Raw genomic sequence first — 22,622 nt, 5'->3', positions numbered from 1 at the left:
TATATATACATATATATATATATATAAATAGGATGGGGGACCCCGGTCAAAACCTTGCACCAGCAGCCATTAGACTCTAGTTACGCCACTGACTACAGCCAGTCATTGTGGTGATTGACTGTTAACTCTTTTCTTACTTGTCAACCAGTCTTATATTTTACTCATAGAAAGATTTGCATGTTGGTAAGTCAAGAAAATGATGTGACATTTTGCTGCAATTAACCCCTTTCAGTCCTGGACTACACAATTGTGGTGCAGGCCGATGGTCCATAATGCCATTTCTGTTTTAACCATGAAGATACTGTGGCACCCAATGGAGCAATTTTAATAAGTGCATAATTAGCAATCACTCAAAGGCCACATACAAGGACACCAGCATAAAAGACACACGGTAGGTGGTTTTAAAGATTTGTGGCTGACTTTCAGCTTACAGGTAAAAAATGTATTTATATTCTCCTACAGCTTCAGTTATCGCCCTGATGCCAGGAGCAGCTACAGCCATCGTTCACTTTACAGTGAACACTGTAATCACTCCCTCTGCTCTTTGACTGGCAGCCTGCTCTGCACACATATACACTGCGCACCCACATGCTGCAGATCTGGCTGTCAGTCAAGCTCCAAGGGAGTTATTATAGGGTGAGCAGTTACTGTAAGGCCACATGCACACGTTGAGTATTTACATTAGTATTTGGAAGCCAAAACCAGGCGTGGGTGAAAAATGCAAAAGTGGTGACGTGTTTCTATTATACTTTTCCTCTGAATGCTCCACTCCTGGCTTTGGCTTACAAATATTGAGGTTGAAAACTCACCATATACTCAACGTGTACACATGGCCTAGCACTTTCCTGCACCACCCCAATGACTTGAAGGAAATTTCTGCAGAGGGAATACAATTTAATTTTCTCTTAGCAGCAGCTCTTCCAGCTACACTGTCGAACATGAATAAAACTCTATTTCCCTGCAGATTACCACTTTGCCAGCAGGTAAATAGCATTTTATTAGCTGGCATCCTGAATCCATACGATGGTGCCCAAAAATGTACTATGATAATACCTGATAGGGCATAACATAGCTATTGATAGATGACTATGCATAAGTCATAAAATGTTGAAAGACAGATTTTCCAATACTTTATAGTTATATATATAACAAAAGATTACCTTGAATATAGATAACATAGCACTGGGATAGCATGGCATAAAGAAGTGTAATTTGACACTAGAGATGAGAGAATCAATTAGATGCTTATGGAACCTGTGTCGAATTATATGAAATTGGCACGTCCTGACAAATCCGAATTTCAAAAGATCGATCACTTCAATTCTATACATCACTTTACATTGGTCACTGGATTGTGCAACATTATGTTATCTTAATCCTTTTGCGGTAACCTTCTGTAACAAGTTATGAAGATGGTGCGTTGGATTCCTGATAACCATGATACAGCTGTACAAAGTAATATGCCTGGATGGAATGTATCATTAAGCGCCAGTCTATTAAATGCCTTCCCCTAGTGTTGAGCGAGTATGTTCTATTAACCCTTTCGCCAAGTATGCTCGGCCGAGCTCCGAGTATTTACAGCTGCTCTCTGATATGGTTGAATCGCTCCCATGTGCATGATTTGCGACTGTTTGACAGCTTTATTACATGGGAGGAATGTCTATTTCTTACACATTCCTCACATGTAATAAAGCTGTCAAACAGTCGCAAATCATGCACATGGGAGTGATTCAACCATATCGCCGAGCAGCTGTAACTACTCGGTGCTCGGCCCGAGCATACTCGGACAGAACATACTCGCTCAACACTACCTGCCACAATGAGAGCTGCCAGATGTCTTCTTTTTGAAAAATAGAAGAGGGTTCCTAAAATCAAACCCATGCATATGATATCTACTGTGATTGCATTGGTAGATGTTTAAAGGGATTTTCTGGTTTAAATCCATTAACAAAAAGCATATTAAAGTGATGATTTGGGGTCCTTAATTCTGAAGCCTTTTTTTTATAAGAGACAGATTGGCTACAAATACACAAAGCGTCTGCCCACTACGATTAATGAAAACATGAACTTCAATATTGATGTAAACATTAAGGACATAATGTACTTGCTTAGCGTTTTTTGATCAAAAAGTGCAAAAGCCATCCAACCACATCAAGGTGAAGCTAACTATTCATGGCCCCATCACTAATGTGCTACATCTTCTTGTGCTAAACCAGGCCTCATCTGAATAAGTAGTGAAAGAATCCAGGCACAGCTCACAATTATAACCTTGTGTGGAAAGTAAAAAAGAAAAAAGCCAACATTAAACCTCATTACATCAGGATCCAATAGTCCTCACTTAGAATCCGGCCGTAAGAAGTCCAATGGTCCGCAGTGCTTCACCAAACAACCAGTCCAATAAAGATAAATGAAGCATGAAAAGAATGGTGGCACTCACCATGGGCTGAAGCAAACAACAATTTTTATTGCAAAAAAGACATCACAGAGCGGCGGGCAACCGGAAGAGTGCGGGGGAGTGTGAAGCTGGACTATGGCAACAGAATGCGCTTCTACGAGTCCATGTGTGGGAAGGCGTACCACTGCTAGAATATCAAGGTAAGTAGTATACGCCCCCACACCTGCAACAATACCAATGAAAGTGCTCAAAAACAAGGAGTTAAAATAACAATTCATGGTGATTAAAAACCTCATCTGAATAAGTAGTGAAAGAAATCCAGGCACAGCTCACAATTATAACCTTGTGTGGGAAAGATGGGTGGATAAGGGTGCTGAGCCCTGATGGGGGCCACCCCCCAATGTGTACTACAAAAAAAATAGGGCCAGCAGACCTTTATTATTAAATTGATGCACAGGTGCACAAATGCGCTATGTGGCCAATATACAAACATATAAATACACAATGCGTCAGCACACTGCAACTAATAAATACATGAACTCCAATATTACAGTAAATATTAAAACGTAAGGTACTTAGCATTTTATGATAAAAAACGCAAAAGCCATCAAACCACGTCAAGGTGAACCTAAATATGGATGGACCCTATATTTTTTCTTTGTTTTAAGAGATTGGCTACAAAGACAGCCTGTTAGATATCCATACTAATTGTGTACTGCTTCATTCATCCTGTGATATCCTGCTGCTTGTTTCCCTTTGAGTGCAGCTGATCTCTGGGGGTCTCAGCAATGAGACACATTGATGTTAGGTTTACAGTGGGAGATCCTGCTCCAAAGATTGGGATTGTCGGAAACAGGTGATCTGTTTTATTGAAAATAATTGCAGGAAAAAATTAAGACAATACTTAACGGTAGCCTAATCATTGTCGTTGGTTGAGAGTAGCAGTGTACCTATCCCAGATTCTAGCCAGACACATGGAAATTATGCATGGTAGAATATAAAATCTAACGTCTCTCTTTTTTCTACTTTTAGATCGTGCTGATTTTGGCAGCCATACTGCAAGTTTTGGTTGGGATTGGTCTAATTTTCACCACATTTTCAGTTTCATTACCCAGTGGAATTCCATTCTGGGGTCCAATCATTGTAAGTAAGAAAATCTAAGTACATTTTATCATGTGAGTCCTTGCTAGTGATTTCATTCTCTTAGTGTGGCTCATAATCAATGAAAGCAAAATGTACTCAATTGAATGTGAAATTTTATCAGAACCATACTGCAAACTATGAGGAAAAAACAGAGCAGACACAACTGGCCCATGTGATAACTGTAGACCTCCAAGGCACTGACAGGAAGTTTGGTCGTGGGGACAAAAGAGATGGAGTAAACACTAGATTCCTTACTTTAACTGATAAAAAATAACATTTTACATACACTATATTAGAAATTCCTAAGCAAAAAACGCATTAGAAGAGATTTTTTACCTTAATGTGTGTATTTCGGGCTAAAAATCATTTTTCCATTTGGGTTTCATAAAAATATTTGCAGTTTGCTTTCTATAGCCTCTATGTGTCATGCAAGGTGTGAGAAAGACTAAGTGCAACACAAAGGGAAGAGGGGAAGGGAGCCCAGACTCTAGGGAAAGGGGGAAATGGAAACTTCCTAGGCTGATCTGATATCACCCTGTCTCCCCTATCGTCCCTATATTGGTTCCAAGGGCACTTGACCCTGGATAAGGAAGGGGGGTGTGAGCACTAGTTGATCCCCACTAACAACTAAACAAAACAAAGTAGACAAACACGGGGGAAAGATAACTTAGCTTGAGCCGACTTCAGAGAGATAACACACACATGTCCTCTTAGCAAAAGAGAGGAAGTTAACAGATTGTACTCGCTCCAAGATTTCACAAGGAAACATGTGAATATCACCGGCACCGGCCTGTAGCAAAGTGAAACTATTTAAACACCCAAGCAAGGGAGTCAATTACAGCAGGAGGGAGGTAGCCGCTGGGTCCTAGAGTGAAACAGCTAAGAAGGTGTCTGTAATGTCAAGCGAAGAGATCTTCTGCAACCAACTGCAGGGCGACTGTGACATCTGACACACCCAAGACACTATGTTGTTTTTTGTTGGCAGTAGAATGGGATAACTGAGAATCCATCAGTCAGCCCCTATAAGGGTATCACAGCGAGTATGTAATTCTTTTATCTGTTTTTTTCTGAGTTCCTATCAGCTGATTTATGACTACAGACCACATCAAAGTTGAATTTGCAAAAGCCAAAAGGTGCAACATTTTTAATGAAACCCAAATGCAAAAATGATTTTTAGCCCCCAAAAAAACTCACCCGAGCATGGTTTCATCGCCCTGACCAGACAAAATGTTGCAATTCTGATCAGTGCCACTCTATGTGGTAATAACTATGGAACGCTTCAAGGTATCCCAGTGATACTGAATTTGTTTTGTTTTTTTTTCCACACATTGTCCATCATGCTAGTGATAAATTTAGCCTGATTTTTTTTGCATTTGTTTGTGAAAATATCGGAATTCTGGGCACAATGTTGAATATTTCCCAATTTGCAAACTTTTAATTTTTATGCCCTTAAACCAGATAGTTATATCACACAAAATAGTTAATAAATAACATTTACCAAATATTTACTTTACATCAGCATCATTTTTGAAACAAAATTTATTTTTTTTAGGAAATTAGAAGGGTTATAAGTAGTGTTGAGCGATACCTTCCGATATCGGCAAATATCGGATCGGATTGGATCGGACCGATACCCAAAAAGTATCGGATATCGCCGATTCCGATACTGGAAACCAATGCAAGTCAATGGGACAGAAATATTGGAATGAAAATAAACCCTTTCTTTCCTTGTAGGTTAATTCTACATGAAGGAAAACAACTAAGAATAATGTAGAATGTATTGGGGGAGGTGGGGGAGACAATAAAGGCATAGAGGTTTAGCCCAATCAAATGGAATAGCAGGAATTAATATTTTTTTTAAGACGTTCTGAGTTACGGAAATATTGACTAGGTTAAGTATTTTTATATTTTGTCAGATATTTATGTTTCACTACTTCCATGCTCTTCACCTTCTTTTTTACTTCTCCCACACTTTCTCCTTCATTATCCTCAGCATCAGCATCTTTTTCATCCACTTCTTCTTCACCTTCTTCATCTTCTTCTTCACCTTCTTCGTATTATTCTTTTTTTTTACATTCTTCATATTCTTCTTATTCAACTATTATTCTTCTTCATATTCTACTTCTTCATCTTCTTCATATTCTTCTTCTTCATCATATTCTTATTTGTGACAGGCATTCCTGTAGTTGCTATCTATAAAAGTTTGAACATTACACCTTTCGTTCTGCCCGTCACAAAAGATTTACAACAGGATTTGTCCGCGTTCAGTTTGGCCTGCAGCAGCAGGTCTTTTCCAGGGGCACCACGAGGAGGAACGGACTCACCCCCATACACTGCTTAGTCATCTTCTGCTTATAATTTAGATATTATCTTTTGCTTTGATTTTTAGTCTTATGCTTAATGTTCTTCCGCTTTTTGTTCTGCAGCTTCTTGTACTTCTGCTTCTTGGTTTTCTGTCTCTTGTTCTTCTGCATCTTGGTGGTTGTCTTCTCTTCTTTGTCCTCTTGGTCAACTTCTTCAGGGTCATCTTCTTGGTCTTCTTCGGGTTGATCTTCAGGGTCCTCGTCTTCAGGGTCCTGGTCTTCGGGGTCCTCGTCTTCTTCGGGGTGGTCTTCAGGGTCCTCGTCGTCTTCGGGGTGGTCTTCAGGGTCCTCGTCTTCAGGGTCGTCGTCTTCGGGGTCCTCATCTTCTTCGGGTTGGTCTTCAGGGTCCTCGTCAGGGAGATCCAGAGTGATTACCAAGAACCATTTCAAAAAGCTTGAACTTGGAAATGTAGCAGAAGGTACAAGAAGGCTGAGGAACTACCGAGGACCAGCTGACGGTACTGGAACCCGGATGAGTAGCAGAAGGTACAAGAGCCAATGGAACTACCGAGGACCAGCTGACGGTACTGGAACTCGGTTACTAAGCAGGAGGTACCTGTGCCAGAAAGCACTACCAAGGACCAGCAGATGTTGGTGGAACTTGGATACCGAGAAGGAGGCACCTAATCCAAAGGCACTGCCGAGAACCAGCTGACGGTACTGGAACCCGGATGGATAGCAGAAGGTACAAGAGCCAATGGAACTATCGAGGACCAGCTGACGGTACTGGAACTCGGTTACTAAGCAGGAGGTACCTGTGCCAGAAAGCACTACCAAGGACCAGCAGACGTTGGTGGAACTTGGATACCGAGAAGGAGGCACCTAATCCAAAGGCACTGCCGAGAACCAGCTGACGGTACTGGAACCCGGATGGGTAGCAGAAGGTACCCATGTAAAAAAAAGTTTCAAGGCCGCGAGCCGGCCGCAGTTACCAAAACCCACAGTCCTACAGGGGGTGCTTGTCCTATTGGCACTATGGAAACAGCCTTCATTGCCAGATCCCGCAGCCACATAGTAGTCACCTAAACTGCAGGCACCATAGAGTTGGCTAACCCGACCGCAACGCGACAGGACAAATCATTGGAGGCAAAGTAACGTTGACACTACCCGGAAACAGCTGGCGTGCTGGTACCCGGCTGGGCAGGAGGGAGTACCGGTGCCAAAGACACTGCCGAGAACCAGCTGACGGTACTGGAACCCGGATGGGTAGTAGAAGGTACAAGAGCAAATGGAACAACCGAGGACCAGCTGACGGTACTGGAACACGGATGGGTAGCAGAAGGTACAAGAGCCAATGGAATTACCGAAGACCAGCTGACGGTACTGGAACTCGGTTACTAAGCAGGAGTTACCTTTGCCAGAGAGCACTGCCAAGGACCAGCAGACGTTGGTGGAACTTGGAAACCGAGAAGGAGGCACCTAAGCCAAAGGCACTGCCGAGAACCAGCTGACGGTACTGGAACCCGGATGGGTAGCAGAAGGTACCCATGTAAAAAAAGTTTCAAGGCCGCGAGCTGGCCGCAGTTACCAAAACCCACAGTCCTACAGGGGGTGCTTGTCCTATTGGCACTATGGAACCAGCCTTCATTGCCATATCCCGCAGCCCACATAGGAGTCACCTAAACTGCAGGCACCATAGAGTCGGCTAACCCTATCGCAACACGACAGGACAACGCATTGGAGGCAAAGTGACATTGACACTACCCGGAAACAGCTGGCGTGCTGGAACCAGGCTGGGCAGGAGGGAGTACCAGTGCCAAAGACACTGCCAAGAACCAGCTGATGGTACTGGAACCCGGATGGGCAGTAGAAGGTACAAGAGAAAATGGAACTACCGAGGACCAGCTGATGGTACTGGAACCCGGATGGGTAGCAGAAGGTACAAGAGCCAATGGAACTACCGAAGACCAGCTGACGGTACTGGAACTTGGTTACTAAGCAGGAGGTACCTGTGCCAGAAAGCACTACCAAGGACCAGCAGACGTTGGTGGAACTTGGATACCGAGAAGGAGGCACCTAAGCCAAAGGCACTGCCGAGAACCAGCTGATGGTACTGGAACCCAGATGGGTAGTAGAAGGTACAAGAGCAAATGAAACTACCAAGGAGCAGCTGACGATACTGGAACCCCGATGGGTAGCAGAAGGTACCCATGTAAAAAAAAGTTTCAAGGCCGCGAGCCGGCTGCAGTTACCAAAACACACAGTCCTACAGCGAGTGCTTGTCCTATTGGCACTATGGAACCAGCCTTCATTGCCAGATCCTGCAGCCCACATAGGAGTCACCTAAACTGCAGGCACCATAGAGTCGGCTAACCCGACCGCAACACGACAGGACAACGCATTGGAGGCAAAGTGACATTGACACTACCCGGAAACAGCTGGCGTGCTTGAACCAGGCTGGGCAGGAGGGAGTACCCATGCTAAAGACACTGCTGGGAAACAGCTGGCGGTGCTGGAACCCAGGGTAAATACTAAAAACAGAGTGGAGCCAGAGGCGTAATTGGAGCAACTTTAAAATCTGTAGTAGTGTGAATGTGGACAGAGCAGGAGAAATTGCCATCCACACAGCAGGGGAACAGCTGACGTTACTGAACCCCAATAACACTGGAGCAAGCTTTGACTGTGCAGACGGCACTTCTGAGCAGCAACTACCGGTATTGGAGCCCAGGGTAAATACTGAAAACAGAGGAGCCAGAGGTGTAATTGGAGCAAGTTTTAAATCAGTAGTACAGTGGATGTGGACAAAGCAGGAGAATTTGCCGGACACACAGCAGGGGAACAGCTGACGTTACTGAACCCCAATTACACTGGAGCAAGCGTTGACTGTGCAGACGGCACTTCTGAGCAGCAACTAGCGGTATTGGAGCCCAGGGTAAATACTAAAAACAGAGGAGCCAGAGGTGTAATTGGAGCAAGTTTTAAATCAGTAGTACAGTGGATGTGGACAAAGCAGGAGAATTTGCCGGACACACAGCTGGGGAACAGCTGACGTTACTGAACCCCAATAACACTGGAGCATGCGTTGACTGTGCAGACCGCACTTCTGAGCAGCAACTAGCGGTATTGGAGCCCAGGGTAAATACTAAAAACAGAGGAGCCAGAGGTGTAATTGGAGCAACTTTAAAATCTGTTGTAGTGAGAATGTGGACAGAGCAGGAGAAATTGCCGTCCGCACAGCAGGGGAACAGCTGACGTTACTGAACCCCAATAACACGGCAGCAAGTGTTGACTGTGCAGACGGCACTTCCGAGCGCCAACTGGTGGTGTTGGAGCTCAGGGATAATACTGAAAACAGAGGAGCCAGAGGTGTAATTGGAGCAACTTTAAAATCTGTAGTAGTGAGAATGTGGACAGAGCAAGAGAAATTGCCGTCCCCACAGCCGGGGAACAGCTGATGTTACTGAACCCCAATAACACGGCAGCAAGTGTTGACTGTGCAGACGGCACTTCCGAGCGCCAACTGGCGGTGTTGGAGCTCAGGGATAATACTGAAAACAGAGGAGCCAGAGGTGTAATTGGAGCAACTTTAAAATCTGTAGTAGTGAGAATGTGGACAGAGCAGGAGAAATTGCCGTCCGCACAGCAGGGGAACAGCTGACGTTACTGAACCCCAATAACACGGTAGCAAGTGTTGACTGTGCAGACGGCACTTCCGAGCGCCAACTGGTGGTGTTGGAGCTCAGGGATAATACTGAAAACAGAGGAGCCAGAGGTGTAATTGGAGCAACTTTAAAATCTGTAGTAGTGAGAATGTGGACAGAGCAGGAGAAATTGCCAACCGCACAGCAGGGGAACAGCTGACGTTACTGAACCCCAATAACACGGCAGCAAGTGTTGACTGTGCAGACGGCACTTCCGAGCGCCAACTGGCGGTGTTGGAGCTCAGGGATTACAGTTCAGGTGGTAGAATCATGAACACAACAGGAGACCTGGATACTGTTGCCAACCAATTATTTATTCTGGAAGAGGACTGGCAAATTCATGAGAGATCCAGGCCTTGTTCATTTTGAGAAAAGTAAGCAGGTCAACGTTATCGGAGGATAGTCGCATGCGACGGTCTGTAAGTACGCCACCTGCGGCACTAAAGAAGCGTTCCGATAATACACTAGCAGCAGGGCAAGCTAGCACCTCCAATGCATACTGACTAAGCTCTGGCCATGTATACAGCTTACATACCCAAAACTTGAAGGGAGAAGAGCCGTCTGGGAGTACACTAAGAGGGCAAGACAAGGAGCCGTCTGTGATGGTGCAGACATTTGTGGCGGCGGGGACACAAAACTTTGCCACATTTCGGCCATACTGGTCTTGCTTTGTGCTGAGGCGCTGCTTCTGCTCCCTCTTTGTGCAGAGCTTCCTCCACTGCCTCGACGCACTGAGCTGCTTTGTAAAGCACTAGCAGCACTGCTCTCGGTTGGAATGGAGAACATGATGGAATGCACCAGTGCGTCTTGGTACTCCCGCATTTTACGCTCCCGGTTCAACGGTGTTATGAGGCTTTGTAAGTTGTCCCGGTAGCGAGGATCTAGGAGGGTGGACACCCAATAATCAGCCGTGTTGAGAATGTGGGCGATGCGGCGGTCTTTTCTCAGGCACTGCAGCATGAAATTAACCATGTGCTGCAGACTGCCAACTGGCCAAGAAACGCTGTCCCCTGCTTGAGGCGTGATCTCTGCCTGCTCTGCATCACCCCACCCTCGCTCTAGATACTGACTACTAGAGCATTGTGTACCTCCCTCCTCTGGACAGATGTCTTCCTCATCCATTGACTCCTCCTCATCCTCCTCACAAAGTGTCCCCTGCCTAGGCCTTTGTGAGGAACCACGTTGCGCAGACAGTAGAGAAGCAGATGGCATTTGTGACTCCTCATCCTCCACCTCTTCCAAAACCTCGTCCCTTAGTGCTTGCAGTGTTTTTTCAAGCAGGCAGATAAGGGGGATAGTCATGCTGACTAGTGCATCAACTGCACTCGCCATCCGCGTGGAATAATCGAAGGCACGCAAAACCTGGCAAATGTCCTTCATAGAGGCCCACTCAGTGGTGGTGAAGTGTGAATGGCGCGCAATGCGACTTGTTTGCGCCTGCTGCAGCTGGTACTCCATTACTGCTGCCTGCTGCTCACACAACCTCTCCAACATATGTAACGTTGAATTCCACCTGGTGGGTAGGTCACATATGATGCGATGTTCCGGAAGACGTAATCGGCGCTGCAGAGCTGCAATGCGTGATCTTGCGTTGCTGGAACGCCGCAAGTGAGCGCACTCTATGCGGACCTTGTGAAGCAGTGCATCAAGATCCGGATAGTACCTCAAAAAACTCTGCACGACCAAGTTGAGTACATGTGCCAGACATGGGATGTGAGTGAGGTTGCCTAGGCCCAGAGCTGCCATCAGATTTCGGCCATTGTCACACACTACCATGCCTGGCTGGAGATTCGCTGGCACAAACCACACGTCGCTCTGCTGCTTGATGGCATTCCAGATCTCCTGCACTGTGTGGCTTAGATTCCCCAAAGAAATTAATTTTAATACGGCCTGTTGACGTTTGGCCACGGCTGTGCTCATATCGGTCATCATAACAGGTAACCGTTCACGGGTCGATGTGTAGGTAGACCGTGACGGCTCCTGCAGCGCTGATTCAGAGGAACTGGAGTATGAGGAGGAGTCAATGTGTACAGACTTGATTCCTGCAATCCTTGGAGTTGGCAGAACACGTACAGCACCACTCTCAAGATCTGTACCCGGCTCCACAACATTTACCCAATGGGCAGTGAGGGAAAGGTATCGTCCCTGTCCATGCTTACTGGTCCACACATCGGTGGTCAGGTGGACCTTGCTACTGACGGTGTTTTGTAGCGCTTGTTTAATTTTTCCCTCCACATGATGTTGCAGGGCAGGGACTGCTTGCCTGCTGAAAGAAAAGCTGCTGGGCACGTTGTATTGTGTGTACTGCCAATGCAATAAAGTTACGGAAGGTGTCAGTCTCCACCAGCCTGAATGATAGCATTTCAAGGGCCAGTAGTTTAGCAATGCCAGCATTCAGAGTCTGTGCTTGGGGGTGGTTTGCCGAGTATGGGCGCCTTTTCTCCCATGCCTGTGCTAACGATGGCTGTAGACTGGCCTGGGAGTGTGAGGATGACTGGGAAAGTGGTGCTGTGGGTGGAATTACACTGTGTCTCTGTACAACAGTGACAGAGATTCTTCCATGGCGATCCTGTGAGGAAGCCGAACCAGCTGTGTGTGAGCTGGAGGAAGAGGCTACAACACGAGCTGAAGAGGTGGTAGGTGGCGCTGTAGGTTGGCCTAGGTCTTCAGTGTATTTTTGTAACTCCACCACGTGCTTATTCCGCACGTGTTTCCACATATTTGTGGTACTGAGGTTGCTGACACTTTTCCCTCTTTTCACCTTCTGATTACACAGCTTGCATTTGACAAAGCAAATGTCATCTGCAACTGTGTCAAAAAAGGACCAGGCACTGCAAGTCTTGGGAGCGCCCGCTTTGGATTTTGGAAGAGCCATGCTCCTAATGGGTGCCGAAGTGGAGGCTACAGGCAACCAAGTCTGCCCCCTCCCTCGCCCTCCTTTTTGGGCTGTTCGGGGAATCTCTTCCTCAGAGCTGCTCCCACCACCTTCCTGTCCCTCACGCCATGATGGGTCAAGGACCTCATCATCTACACCACCCTCTTCAAACAACTGCTTCTCCTGGGTAGTCTCGACAGCACAGTACGCACCAGAAAGTGGCACCTGAGTCTCATCATCAGATGCGTACTGAGGTGTGCTGCTGACCATAGGCACTGGCCCACCCGCTTCTTCAGATTCAGAGAGACAAAACGGTTGCGCATCACTGCATACTACCTCTTCTTCAAATTCTCGAATTCTGCTTGGCTGGCCCCCTCTTTCCAAGCCAAGAGATTCAGAGAACAGAAGTAGAGATGGCTCCTGTCCAGGGCTCTCTGACTGCCTGGGCAATTTGGCAGGTGGTGAAGAGAGAGATGGGTGCTCTTCAGTGCTCAGGACCTGAGAGGATCTGGAACTAATTGAAGTCGATGCATTAGCTGCCATCCATCCGTCAACGGCTTCAATTTGGCCTAAACAACTGTAAAGTGGAGTGTTTGGTGAACTTTATTTAGGTTTTTTTGTCACAAAAAGACACTGGATGTGCCCAAAGATGTAATACTGATAGTATCACAAACTTTTTGTAGCTATTACAATATAGGAAGGTAACCTACAATGCAATAGATGAGGCTACAAAAAATAGGCAAATACTAATCTGGCTGGGGCTACAGTTCACAATGCTGCAGAAAGGCTCCTCTAACTACTCCTATATAGTGTGTTTGGAACCAATTTAGCTGAATACAGATGGAACCACCACACTAATAGGAGAAATCAGGAAAAATTATGAATTGGCAAAAAAGGACAATGTATGAGGCAGTGACACACACTGAGTGCACTACAACCAGACGTGGCTGAAGCACACACTACAGGGTGAGCTGCACTCACACACACAGACCTTGCAGACAGCGGTGAACAGCACAGAGAACTGTGCACTAGCGCTGCAAGGCACAGCGATTTATAAAGTAGCTTGGGTAAAGCAGAATAGACCAAATAGGTAGCTAAAACTGTCCCTCAGAACAACAGCGTCCTATCCCTACACACAGACCTTGCAGACAGCGGTGAACAGTGCAGATGCAGAGCACTGTGCACTAGCGCTGCAAGACAAAAAAAATTTCTCTATCTACTCCTATATAGTGTGTTTGGAACCAATTTAGCTGAATACGGATGGAACCACCACACTAATAGGAGATATCAGGAAAAATTATGAATTGGCAAAAAAGGACAATATATGAGGCAGTGACACACACTGAGTGCACTACAACCAGACGTGGCTGAAGCACACACTACAGGGTGAGCTGCACTCACACACACAGACCTTGCAGACAGCGGTGAACAGTACAGATGCAGAGCACTGTGCACTAGCGCTGCAAGACAAAAAAATTTCTCTATCTACTCCTATATAGTGTGTTTGGAACCAATTTAGCTGAATACGGATGGAACCACCACACTAATAGGAGATATCAGGAAAAATTATGAATTGGCAAAAAAGGACAATGTATGAGGCAGTGACACACACTGAGTGCACTACAACCAGACGTGGCTGAAGCACACACTACAGCGTGAGCTGCACTCACACACAGAGACCTTGCAGACAGCGGTGAACAGCACAGAGAACTGTGCACTAGCGCTGCAAGGCACAGCGATTTATAAAGTAGCTTGGGTAAAGCAGAATAGACCAAATAGGTAGCTAAAACTGTCCCTCAGAACAACAGCGTCCTATCCCTAACTGAATTCACAGCAGAGTGAGCTCAAAATGGCGGCGGCGGCTTTTGTAGTGCATCATGACATCATTTCAGCAGCCAATCACAGCCATGCCATTAGTTAAGATGCCTACATGCCTAACTGGATGTGCCCACACTTCTTAGGATCCTCATTGGCTGAATAAAATGAAACTGGCTCATTGCATTATGGGAACTTCCGATTCTGGTATACGATATTGCAAAAGTATCGGAATTAAGTATCGGAATTCCGATACCGTGAATATCGGCCGATACCTGATATTTCAGTATCGGAATGCTCAACACTAGTTATAAGTTGATCAGCAATTTCTCAATTTTGCAACAAAATTTCCAAAACCAATTTTTTTAGGGACCACATCACATTTGAAGTGACATTGAGGGGCCTTCATGACAGAAAATACCCAAAAATAACACCATTCTAAAAACTGCACCCATCAAAGTACTTAAAACCACATTCAAGAAGTTTAATAACTCTTCAAGTACGTCACAGGAATTAAAACAATGTGGAAGGAAAAAATGAAAATTTTTCTTTTTCCCACAAAAATGTTGATTTAGCTTCAGGAGAATGACCCCAAAATAGGTTGGGCAATTTTTCCTGAGTACGCCGATACCCCATATATGGTGGGAAACTACTGTTTGGGCACACAGCAGGGCTTGGAAGGAAATGAGCACCATTTGACTTTTTAAATACAAAATTGTCTGTAATCAATAGCAGACAGCATGTTGTGTTTTTAAAGTCCCTGATGTGCATAAACAGTAAAACCGTTAACAAGTGATTCCATTTAGAAAATTACACGGAACTTATCTAGATTTGTGATGAGCACCTTGAACCCACAGATGCTTCATAGAATTTTATAACATTGAGCCGTGAAAATGAAAGAATTCATTTTTCCAGCAATAATATTCATTTTGCCCCAAATTTTCAATTTCACAAAGGTAACAGGAGAAAATGGACTGTTCAATTTGTTGTACAATTTCTCCTTAGTACATCAATACCCTATATGTGGTATAAAATTACTATTTGGGAACATGCCAGGGCTCGGAAGGGAAGGAGCGCCAACTGAATTCTGGAATTAAATTTTGGTTGGAATAGATTGCCGATGCCATGTCACATTTGAAGAGACCCTGAAATGCCAAAACAACAGAAACCCCCAAGATTGACCCCATTTTGGAAACTGAAACATCTTGAGGAATTTATCTAGGGGTGTAGTGAGCATTTTTAACCTTCAAGCAATTTACAGAAATGTATAACTGAGTAAATAAAAAAATTACCATTTTTCCACTAAAATGTTGTTTTGGCCTCAAGTTTTTAATTTTCAAAAGAGATAATAGGAGAAAATGAATGGTACAATTTGTTACACAATTTCTCCTGAGTTCGCCGATACATATGTGGTCCAAAATAAAGTTTGAGGCACAGTGCAAAGCACAGAAGGGAAAGAGTGCCATATTATGCAGATTTTGTTGTTATGGTTTGCTGGTGCCAAGTCCTGGAAGAAGCCCTGAGGTGCCAAAGTAGCAGAACTCCTATCCCCTCATAAGTGAGCACATTTTACAAACAGCACCTCTCAATGAATTCATCTAAGGGTGCTGTGATCATATTGACACCACAGGTGTGTCACAGAGCTTCACACCATTGGGCAGAGAAAGAAAAATAATTACATTTTAAAAATTTTGTTTTAGCCTCATATTTTTGATGATTTTGACTCCATGGATGTTTTCCAGAAACAAGCAGCCATGGATGTTGCCAAGTGAAAACTGGAAATCTGCCAGTATAGTGCCCAGTACATTGTAGCGACCTGTACATTGTAGTGACCAGTACGTTGTGCCCAGCTCATGCTTCTGGAGACTTGCACCTGTATATTAAGTGGGCTCTCATCGGTACAGAAATGCCAAACAAGTGGACGCTAAATATGGTTTAGGCACACTATGGGGCTCAGAAGGGAGAAGGGCATTTGGATTTGAGGACAGAGTACTCACTGAATTTCTTAGCACTTTTCCAAAGGCTTTATACTACCAGTAATGTGGAAGCCCACTAAATTTTCAATGAGAAATGACGGACCTGAGTAGGGACTTTCTTTTTTGTGGATTGAGTTGAAGCTTTTATTGGGAACATTTTACCATTTTGGATTACATTTATCCTGTGCTTTATGCTGACCGCTTACACCTGGGTTTCTGTTAAAATCTGCAAATTACGTGGTTCAGATGAAACCTCCGATGGGTCAATTCACTATAATGAGGCAGCAGAGTTACTATTGACTCCATCTTGCCTCTGTTCAGCAGTGTCCTTCTTTTCAGAGGTGAACAAAACTGTGGCTGACTGTGCTTTTATGCACTCCTAAAAAGACGGACACTGCCGGATCATAGATCAGATGGCATCCGCAGTGCCTCCATCTGCCTCATTACAAGGAAGCTTCCACTGGGGATTCCGTCTGAATCACGTATTTCATAGATAAACATGGAGACCCTGGTGTAAGCGCTCAGAGTAGAGTGCAAGATAAATGTGAGCTGAGCCCTACTGCGATCTTTGAGAGTCAGAATGAACAAATCAATCGCCAGTCAAGAATTGTTTTTCTTTATTTTTTATGCATTTATTTGTACTGTATAAGTGATTAAACTACTTTATTCTTTGGTTCGGTGTGATTACAGCGATACCAGATTTTTTTTTTTTACGTTTTGGCTGCTGTCACACACTAAAAGATGCTTTTTTTTGCAAACTAAAGTTTTTGCATCTCCATATTTTCAGAGCTATAATTTTTCTATGGTATATTTCTGCCAAGTCATGTGAGGGTTTGTTTTTTTTGTGGGACGAGTTGACGTTTCTATTGGTACTGTTTTCAGGCACATAACATTTTTTGATCACTTTCTTTTCCAATTTTTGGCAGAATAAACAAAAATTAGCAATTCAGGAATTGTATTTTATGCCGTTCATCAAGTGGTAAAAGTGATAAGACAGCTTTATTCTTTGGGTCAGTATGATTACAGTTATACCACATTTATATAATTTTTTATGGTTTGCTGCTTTTACACAATAAAAACAATTTTAAAGAAAAAATAATTGTTTTTGCATATTCTGAGAGCTGTAAATTTTTTATTTCTCTGCTGACAGAGCTGTATGGCAGCTTGTTTTTTGCATGACAAGCTGACATCTTCAGCGATACCATTTTTAATTATGTTTGTCTTTTTTATTTCACTTTTTTGGGCAGTATGATGAAAAAGCATAGTTTTTTTAGTCACGCTTTTTATTAATTTATGTTTCGAACTTTACTGGAGGGGTTAAAGGGAGTCTGTCACCCCCTGGGCGATATCAGACCTCTAATATGGGCATACAGGTTATAGAAATGTGAATCTATACTTAGAATCATAGAATGGTAGAGTTGGAAGGGACCTCCTGGGTCATCTGGTCCAACCCCCTGCTCAAAGCAGGATTCACTAAATCATCCCAGACAGATATCTGTCCAGCCTCTGTTCCTGTATGGCCCATATTAGAGGTCTACGTGCTTTGTAATAGCTTTTTATTAAATTAGTTTTGGCAAGCTTCTCGTCTGGGGAAAGCGAAGAAATCCCCGCCTATTAGCTTCATTTCCATATCCCCCCCTCCCCTGCACATCACAGGGCACTGTGACATGCAGTTCCCGGCCAGATCCTGTGCCTGCGCTGTTTTCTCTGTATGGACAGTGCTCTTCTTCCTGCCGTCTGTGTAGCCTTGTGTAGCAGGAAACTTGTGCGCAGGCGCCGGTGAGTCACTCTGCCTTCCCGGTGCGTCACTCTGCCTTCCCGGTGCCTGTGCAGAAGTTTCCTGCTCCACAAGGCTACACAGACTGCAGGAAGAAGAGCGCCTTGTAAACAGGGTAAGTTGCGCAGGCGCGGGATCCGGCCAAGAACTGCACGTCACAGTGTCCTGTGATGTGCAGGGGAGGGGGGGGTGATATGGAAATGAAGCTAATAGGCGGGGATTTCTTTGCGTGCCCAAGACGGGAAGCATGTCAAAGCTAATTTAATAAAAAGCTATTACAAATCAAGTATACCTCTGATATGGGCCATACAGGTAGATATAGATTCACATTTCTATCACCTCTATGCCCATATTAGAGGTCAGATATCGCCCAGGGAGGTGACAGATTTCCTTTAAATAGTATGATCGTTTTATATGTCGGGTCATTCCAGACGCGGCAAAACCAAATATATGTATTTTTTTGTTTATTTTTCTACATAATATTGGTTTAATATTTGTTTTAATTTTTTGCTTATTTATTTTATGATTTTTTTAAAAAAGTATTTTTCAATTTTTTTGTTACTTTTTTACTTAGTCTCTCTATGGGACTTTAGGTTTTATTGGTCTGATTGCTGTTATAATGCATTGCATAATACCTGTCGGTGCTGCCCTGACAGAAGCCTCTTAGACCATGCTCTCAACATGTTCTAATGGGTTTGGCATAGCTGGCTGACCTGGAGGTCGTCATGACCTCGGGAGCTGTGCTTCCATGATCGCCATGATGTAAACTTACGTCAAATGTCGTTAAGGAGTTAAAGAGTAACTGTTGTTTTAATTTTTATTTAATATAAAAGACGGACTTTCCCAATACTGAGATAGGAGATGGCAGTTGCTATGCATACAATTCTATGAATTCTATGCTCCCCCCCTGAATAGAATCTTATCAGTAGCAACAGCCATCTCCTATCTCAGTAATGGGACAGTCCGTCTTCCATGAATATAGATTTTACCTCAGAATTGAGATTTTTGATAATGACTGATCAATTCTGGCAGAGAAAGAAGCAGATTTTTCTTATAAGACATATAACAGTTACTTATTTTTATGTGTACTATTGATTTATGAAATAAAAATTAAAACAACGGTTACACTTTAGGCAAAAAAATAATAATAATTGCCCCCAACTTGACCCTTTAAATTGCAATAACACTTTATTGGCTACAAGCAATAAACTATAATAGTATAAAGGAGAATGCATGGAAAATTCAAACTAATTAAAATCGCCATAATATAAGAGCTATTACACACAAGTCTTAGTCAAGGATATTAGACAATGGGCTGTGCACATGTGGCACCCCAGGGGTCTGGTTGCCACAGTGATAGAAATATCACGTCTGAGAGCAAGTGGGAGTTTCCTGTTCCGGAGCACTTAACAAGCAACACCTCCTGTCCCAGACCAGATAGGGGAGGAACCTGCCCTATATAAACTGGATCTGGGGCGGGGTTAGAGAGAGAGTGAAGTTCCAGAGGAAGGGACAGAACAGGAGCAAGGAGCTTTGTAGGAGCCAGGAGCTGAAGACCAGGGACTTGAGCTAAGCAAAGTTCGTCCTGGCAGAAGACGCTAAGAACCAGACACAGGAGTCTGAGGCTGTGAGGACTTATATATCCAGTAGCAGAAACCAGCCTGCAGGGGATTTCAGGTCCTCTGGCCATAGGAAGCCCGGAAGCTCAGTCATACAGAAGGGACCGGTACCGCCATCGAGGAGCGGAAGCTACCAGAGGGTCCAAGTCACCAGCAATACGGGTGAGCACCACACGGTATACTCAGGGATGTGGGCTACTACACGACTTCAGCAAGGTAGCCAGGAAGAGTGCAGTCAGACGGGAAGGCCTACAACTCCACCTGGCCAGCAGGATTCTTGTTTGCTCACAGATTAACCAGGCCCCTAACGCTAGCCAGTACTCCCGGGAGGGTCTGCTTTATTACCACCAATAAAAGACCCTGGACTGCATCATTAGACTCGGTGTGATTTATGCTGCACCCTGCACCATCACCCCCAGCATCCTATTACACTGCCCTGAGGCTACACTCTTCCCGTGGGGAGTTATCTTATCCCTGTGCTGCATATCTACATCAGCCTCAGCGGTCTGCCTTGCAGCGGTGGTCCTCCCTGACTGCAATCCACGGGTGGCGTAGTCGGACATTCAAAACCCTACAAATAGTCTGCCACAGCATTTAGTCTGAACACCCTGAGCCACGGGATCGGGTTGCCACAGCTACCCCGATCATTGAACTGAAGCCCGGTTCCGAGAGCCCCAAGGCCCAGGGGGCGAGTCAGCATTTTTGGCGTAGTCGGCGGGATTGTGTCCAACCTGCCACAAACGGGTATTGCGCGCCTGAAAAGACTGTACACGTACCTCAAAAGTCGTTTCCCGCCATCTTCAGTCGTTTCCCGCCATCTTCAGTCGTTTCCCGCCGTCTTCAGCCATTTTCCCGCCATCGGACGCCATTTTCGGGATGCCACGCGGGAAGAAGAGGGGCTTGGACGTCCAAACCATGCGAGACATGAAGCCCCGTCTTACGCACGGACGCTGCGCAAGGTCCTGAAAGGAGCCGAGCGGACGCTGACGTCACCAGGACGCGACACAAGGTCCTCCACCCCGACGATCGCCTGCGGAGCCGCGGCCTACGGAGAAGAAGCAACAGAAGGTAGGCCACGGTCGACTGGGGGGGAGGAGGATGTTGGAAGCGGAGGGGACTGCCACCACCAACGCGGCCGCTGCCGCAGTAATGCCATTTACGATGCCTTACATCCCCGGAGCGGCCTGGCTGCCCCAATACTCAGGGGAGTTGCATACCCTAAGCGACTTTAAAGAGAAACTGTACAGCCTATTTAAAGTGTACCTCCTGACAGAGGGACAAAAAGTGAGCATATTGATAGGCCAGCTAACTGGCGCAGCCCAACGTGAAGTAAAGTCCTGGTCAGTCAGGGACAAGGAGACCGTGAAGGAGTTCTTAGCCCGTCTGAAGGACACTTTTGATACCCGTATCTCAGCAGAGATCAAATGAGATTTTATGGGTGCAGGCAACGGGCCCAAGACAGTATAAGAGACTATGCTTTGAATTTGCAAGAGGCCCTGGGGCCATTAAACAGGCAGACCCTGACAGTGTGCGGAATGCAGATGAACTGTTGACTGAGCAATTCATTGAGGGTCTGCTGTCCAACGCCCACCGAACCCAGTTACCTGCAATGGCCTTGCAGAACCCTGGGTTAGACTTTGCAAAGTTCAAAGACAGGGCCATCCGGGTGCTCCGAGAACCGGCACCGGGTAGCGCTGTAACCCACCGGTGCCCTGCTATTACCTATCACCAGGAGGCGGCGCCCTCGTCTGCAGAGCCTGTGGAAGATGGTGCGCAGGCTTTGGATAAAGACCCGGCTGCAGACCTGTACCATCAGGTCCAAGAACTGACCAAAAGCGTTGCCGCATTAACCAGGACTGTGCAGTCGTTACAGGTATCCTCTCCAGGAAGGATCAAGCTGGCCACCAGTCCGGAGGACGTCCCGTGGCGCCGACAGAGGACGATCCCATCGTCCAGAGGAAGACCCAGCGACCGCTACAACGAGGACGGACAGCCCATCTGCCGCCGCTGCAACCAACCAGGACATATGGCAAGGTACTGTAATTTAAATGAGCCCAACCTGGGGCTAAGGGCCAACGACCAGGCGTAAGATCATCATGCCCATCAAACTGGCGTGACAAGTATGTGGGGGGACGACCGGTCTTGCCTGTGGTACTGGACGGCATTCCAATGAGTGCAATGTTGGACACCGGGTCGCAGGTAACCACCATCCCCTTTTTACTTTTCAAGCAATACTGGGATTACACGGATATTACCCGTTACCCAGATAATGACTTGAGCATCATCACTAGTAATGGTCAGCCCGTGCCGCAGATCGGGTTCAAGGAGGTGACCATCAAAATTGGTAAAGTTGAACTGCCGGCGCAGGGACTGATTATTGTGGACATTGACCGTCGTGAAAGTCACCCTAAAATAACCTTGGGTACTTACGTTATTGAGAATTGCCTTTCAGAAGTAATTGCCATTTTACAGCAGGTTGCATTGAACGCCAGCTCCGGCCAGCAGCGGGTCCTACAAAAGGAGATCCGGGCACTGATGAAACGGCAACAGGTAGAACTGTCTGGTAGTGAGATTGGTAGCATTAGGATGAGTGACCCATTCCCTATCGCCATGCCCCCAAAGAGTGAGATGATGATCTGGTGTCGAGCAGCTATTGGTCTGAGGGGTAGAGACTACCAAGCTATGGTAGAACCCGTTTACTCAGACAGTAGGCCCACCATTTTGACGGCACGGGGGGTGGTTGATGTCCGCCATGGGAGGGCACCTGTCCGCATCCTAAACATTGGGGAAAGAGAAGTATACTTGCCCCAGTATGCCCCGCTAGCCAAATTGTTCACCATTAACCAGAACTCTGTAAGGGCCGTGGAACCCTTGCCTCCATCTCCCCCAGAGGAAGGTAACGGCTCCAAGAAACAAATGGAGGACTGGTGCCAGAAGCTGCGCGTGGCCACTGACTCCACTCCCCCGCATCAGAAACAGGGAGTCTACCGGGTGGTTCAGGAGTACGAAAGGGTCTTT

At 45.6% G+C, this 22,622-nt stretch overlaps 1 protein-coding gene across 2 annotated transcripts in view; it reads left to right on the top strand.

Annotated features, from left to right (window-relative positions):
• The window catches only part of LOC141271149 (membrane-spanning 4-domains subfamily A member 4D-like), a 62,655-nt gene that overhangs the window by 18,251 nt on the left and 21,782 nt on the right, over positions 1-22,622 (top strand). For both annotated transcript variants that reach the window (XM_073681251.1, XM_073681249.1), the window contains exon 3: positions 3,428-3,538. In XM_073681251.1, the coding sequence (XP_073537352.1) occupies positions 3,428-3,538 (111 nt within the window). The remainder of the gene's footprint in view (positions 1-3,427; positions 3,539-22,622) is intronic.

The sequence above is a fragment of the Phyllobates terribilis genome, unplaced genomic scaffold (assembly GCF_046119375.1).
Source record: "Phyllobates terribilis strain yellow unplaced genomic scaffold, ASM4611937v1 Scaffold_5__5_contigs__length_657084704, whole genome shotgun sequence".
In the NCBI taxonomy this organism is placed as follows: domain Eukaryota; kingdom Metazoa; phylum Chordata; class Amphibia; order Anura; family Dendrobatidae; genus Phyllobates; species Phyllobates terribilis.
Note: the sequence above shows the minus strand (reverse complement) of the source record. Positions and strands in the feature narration are given on the sequence as shown.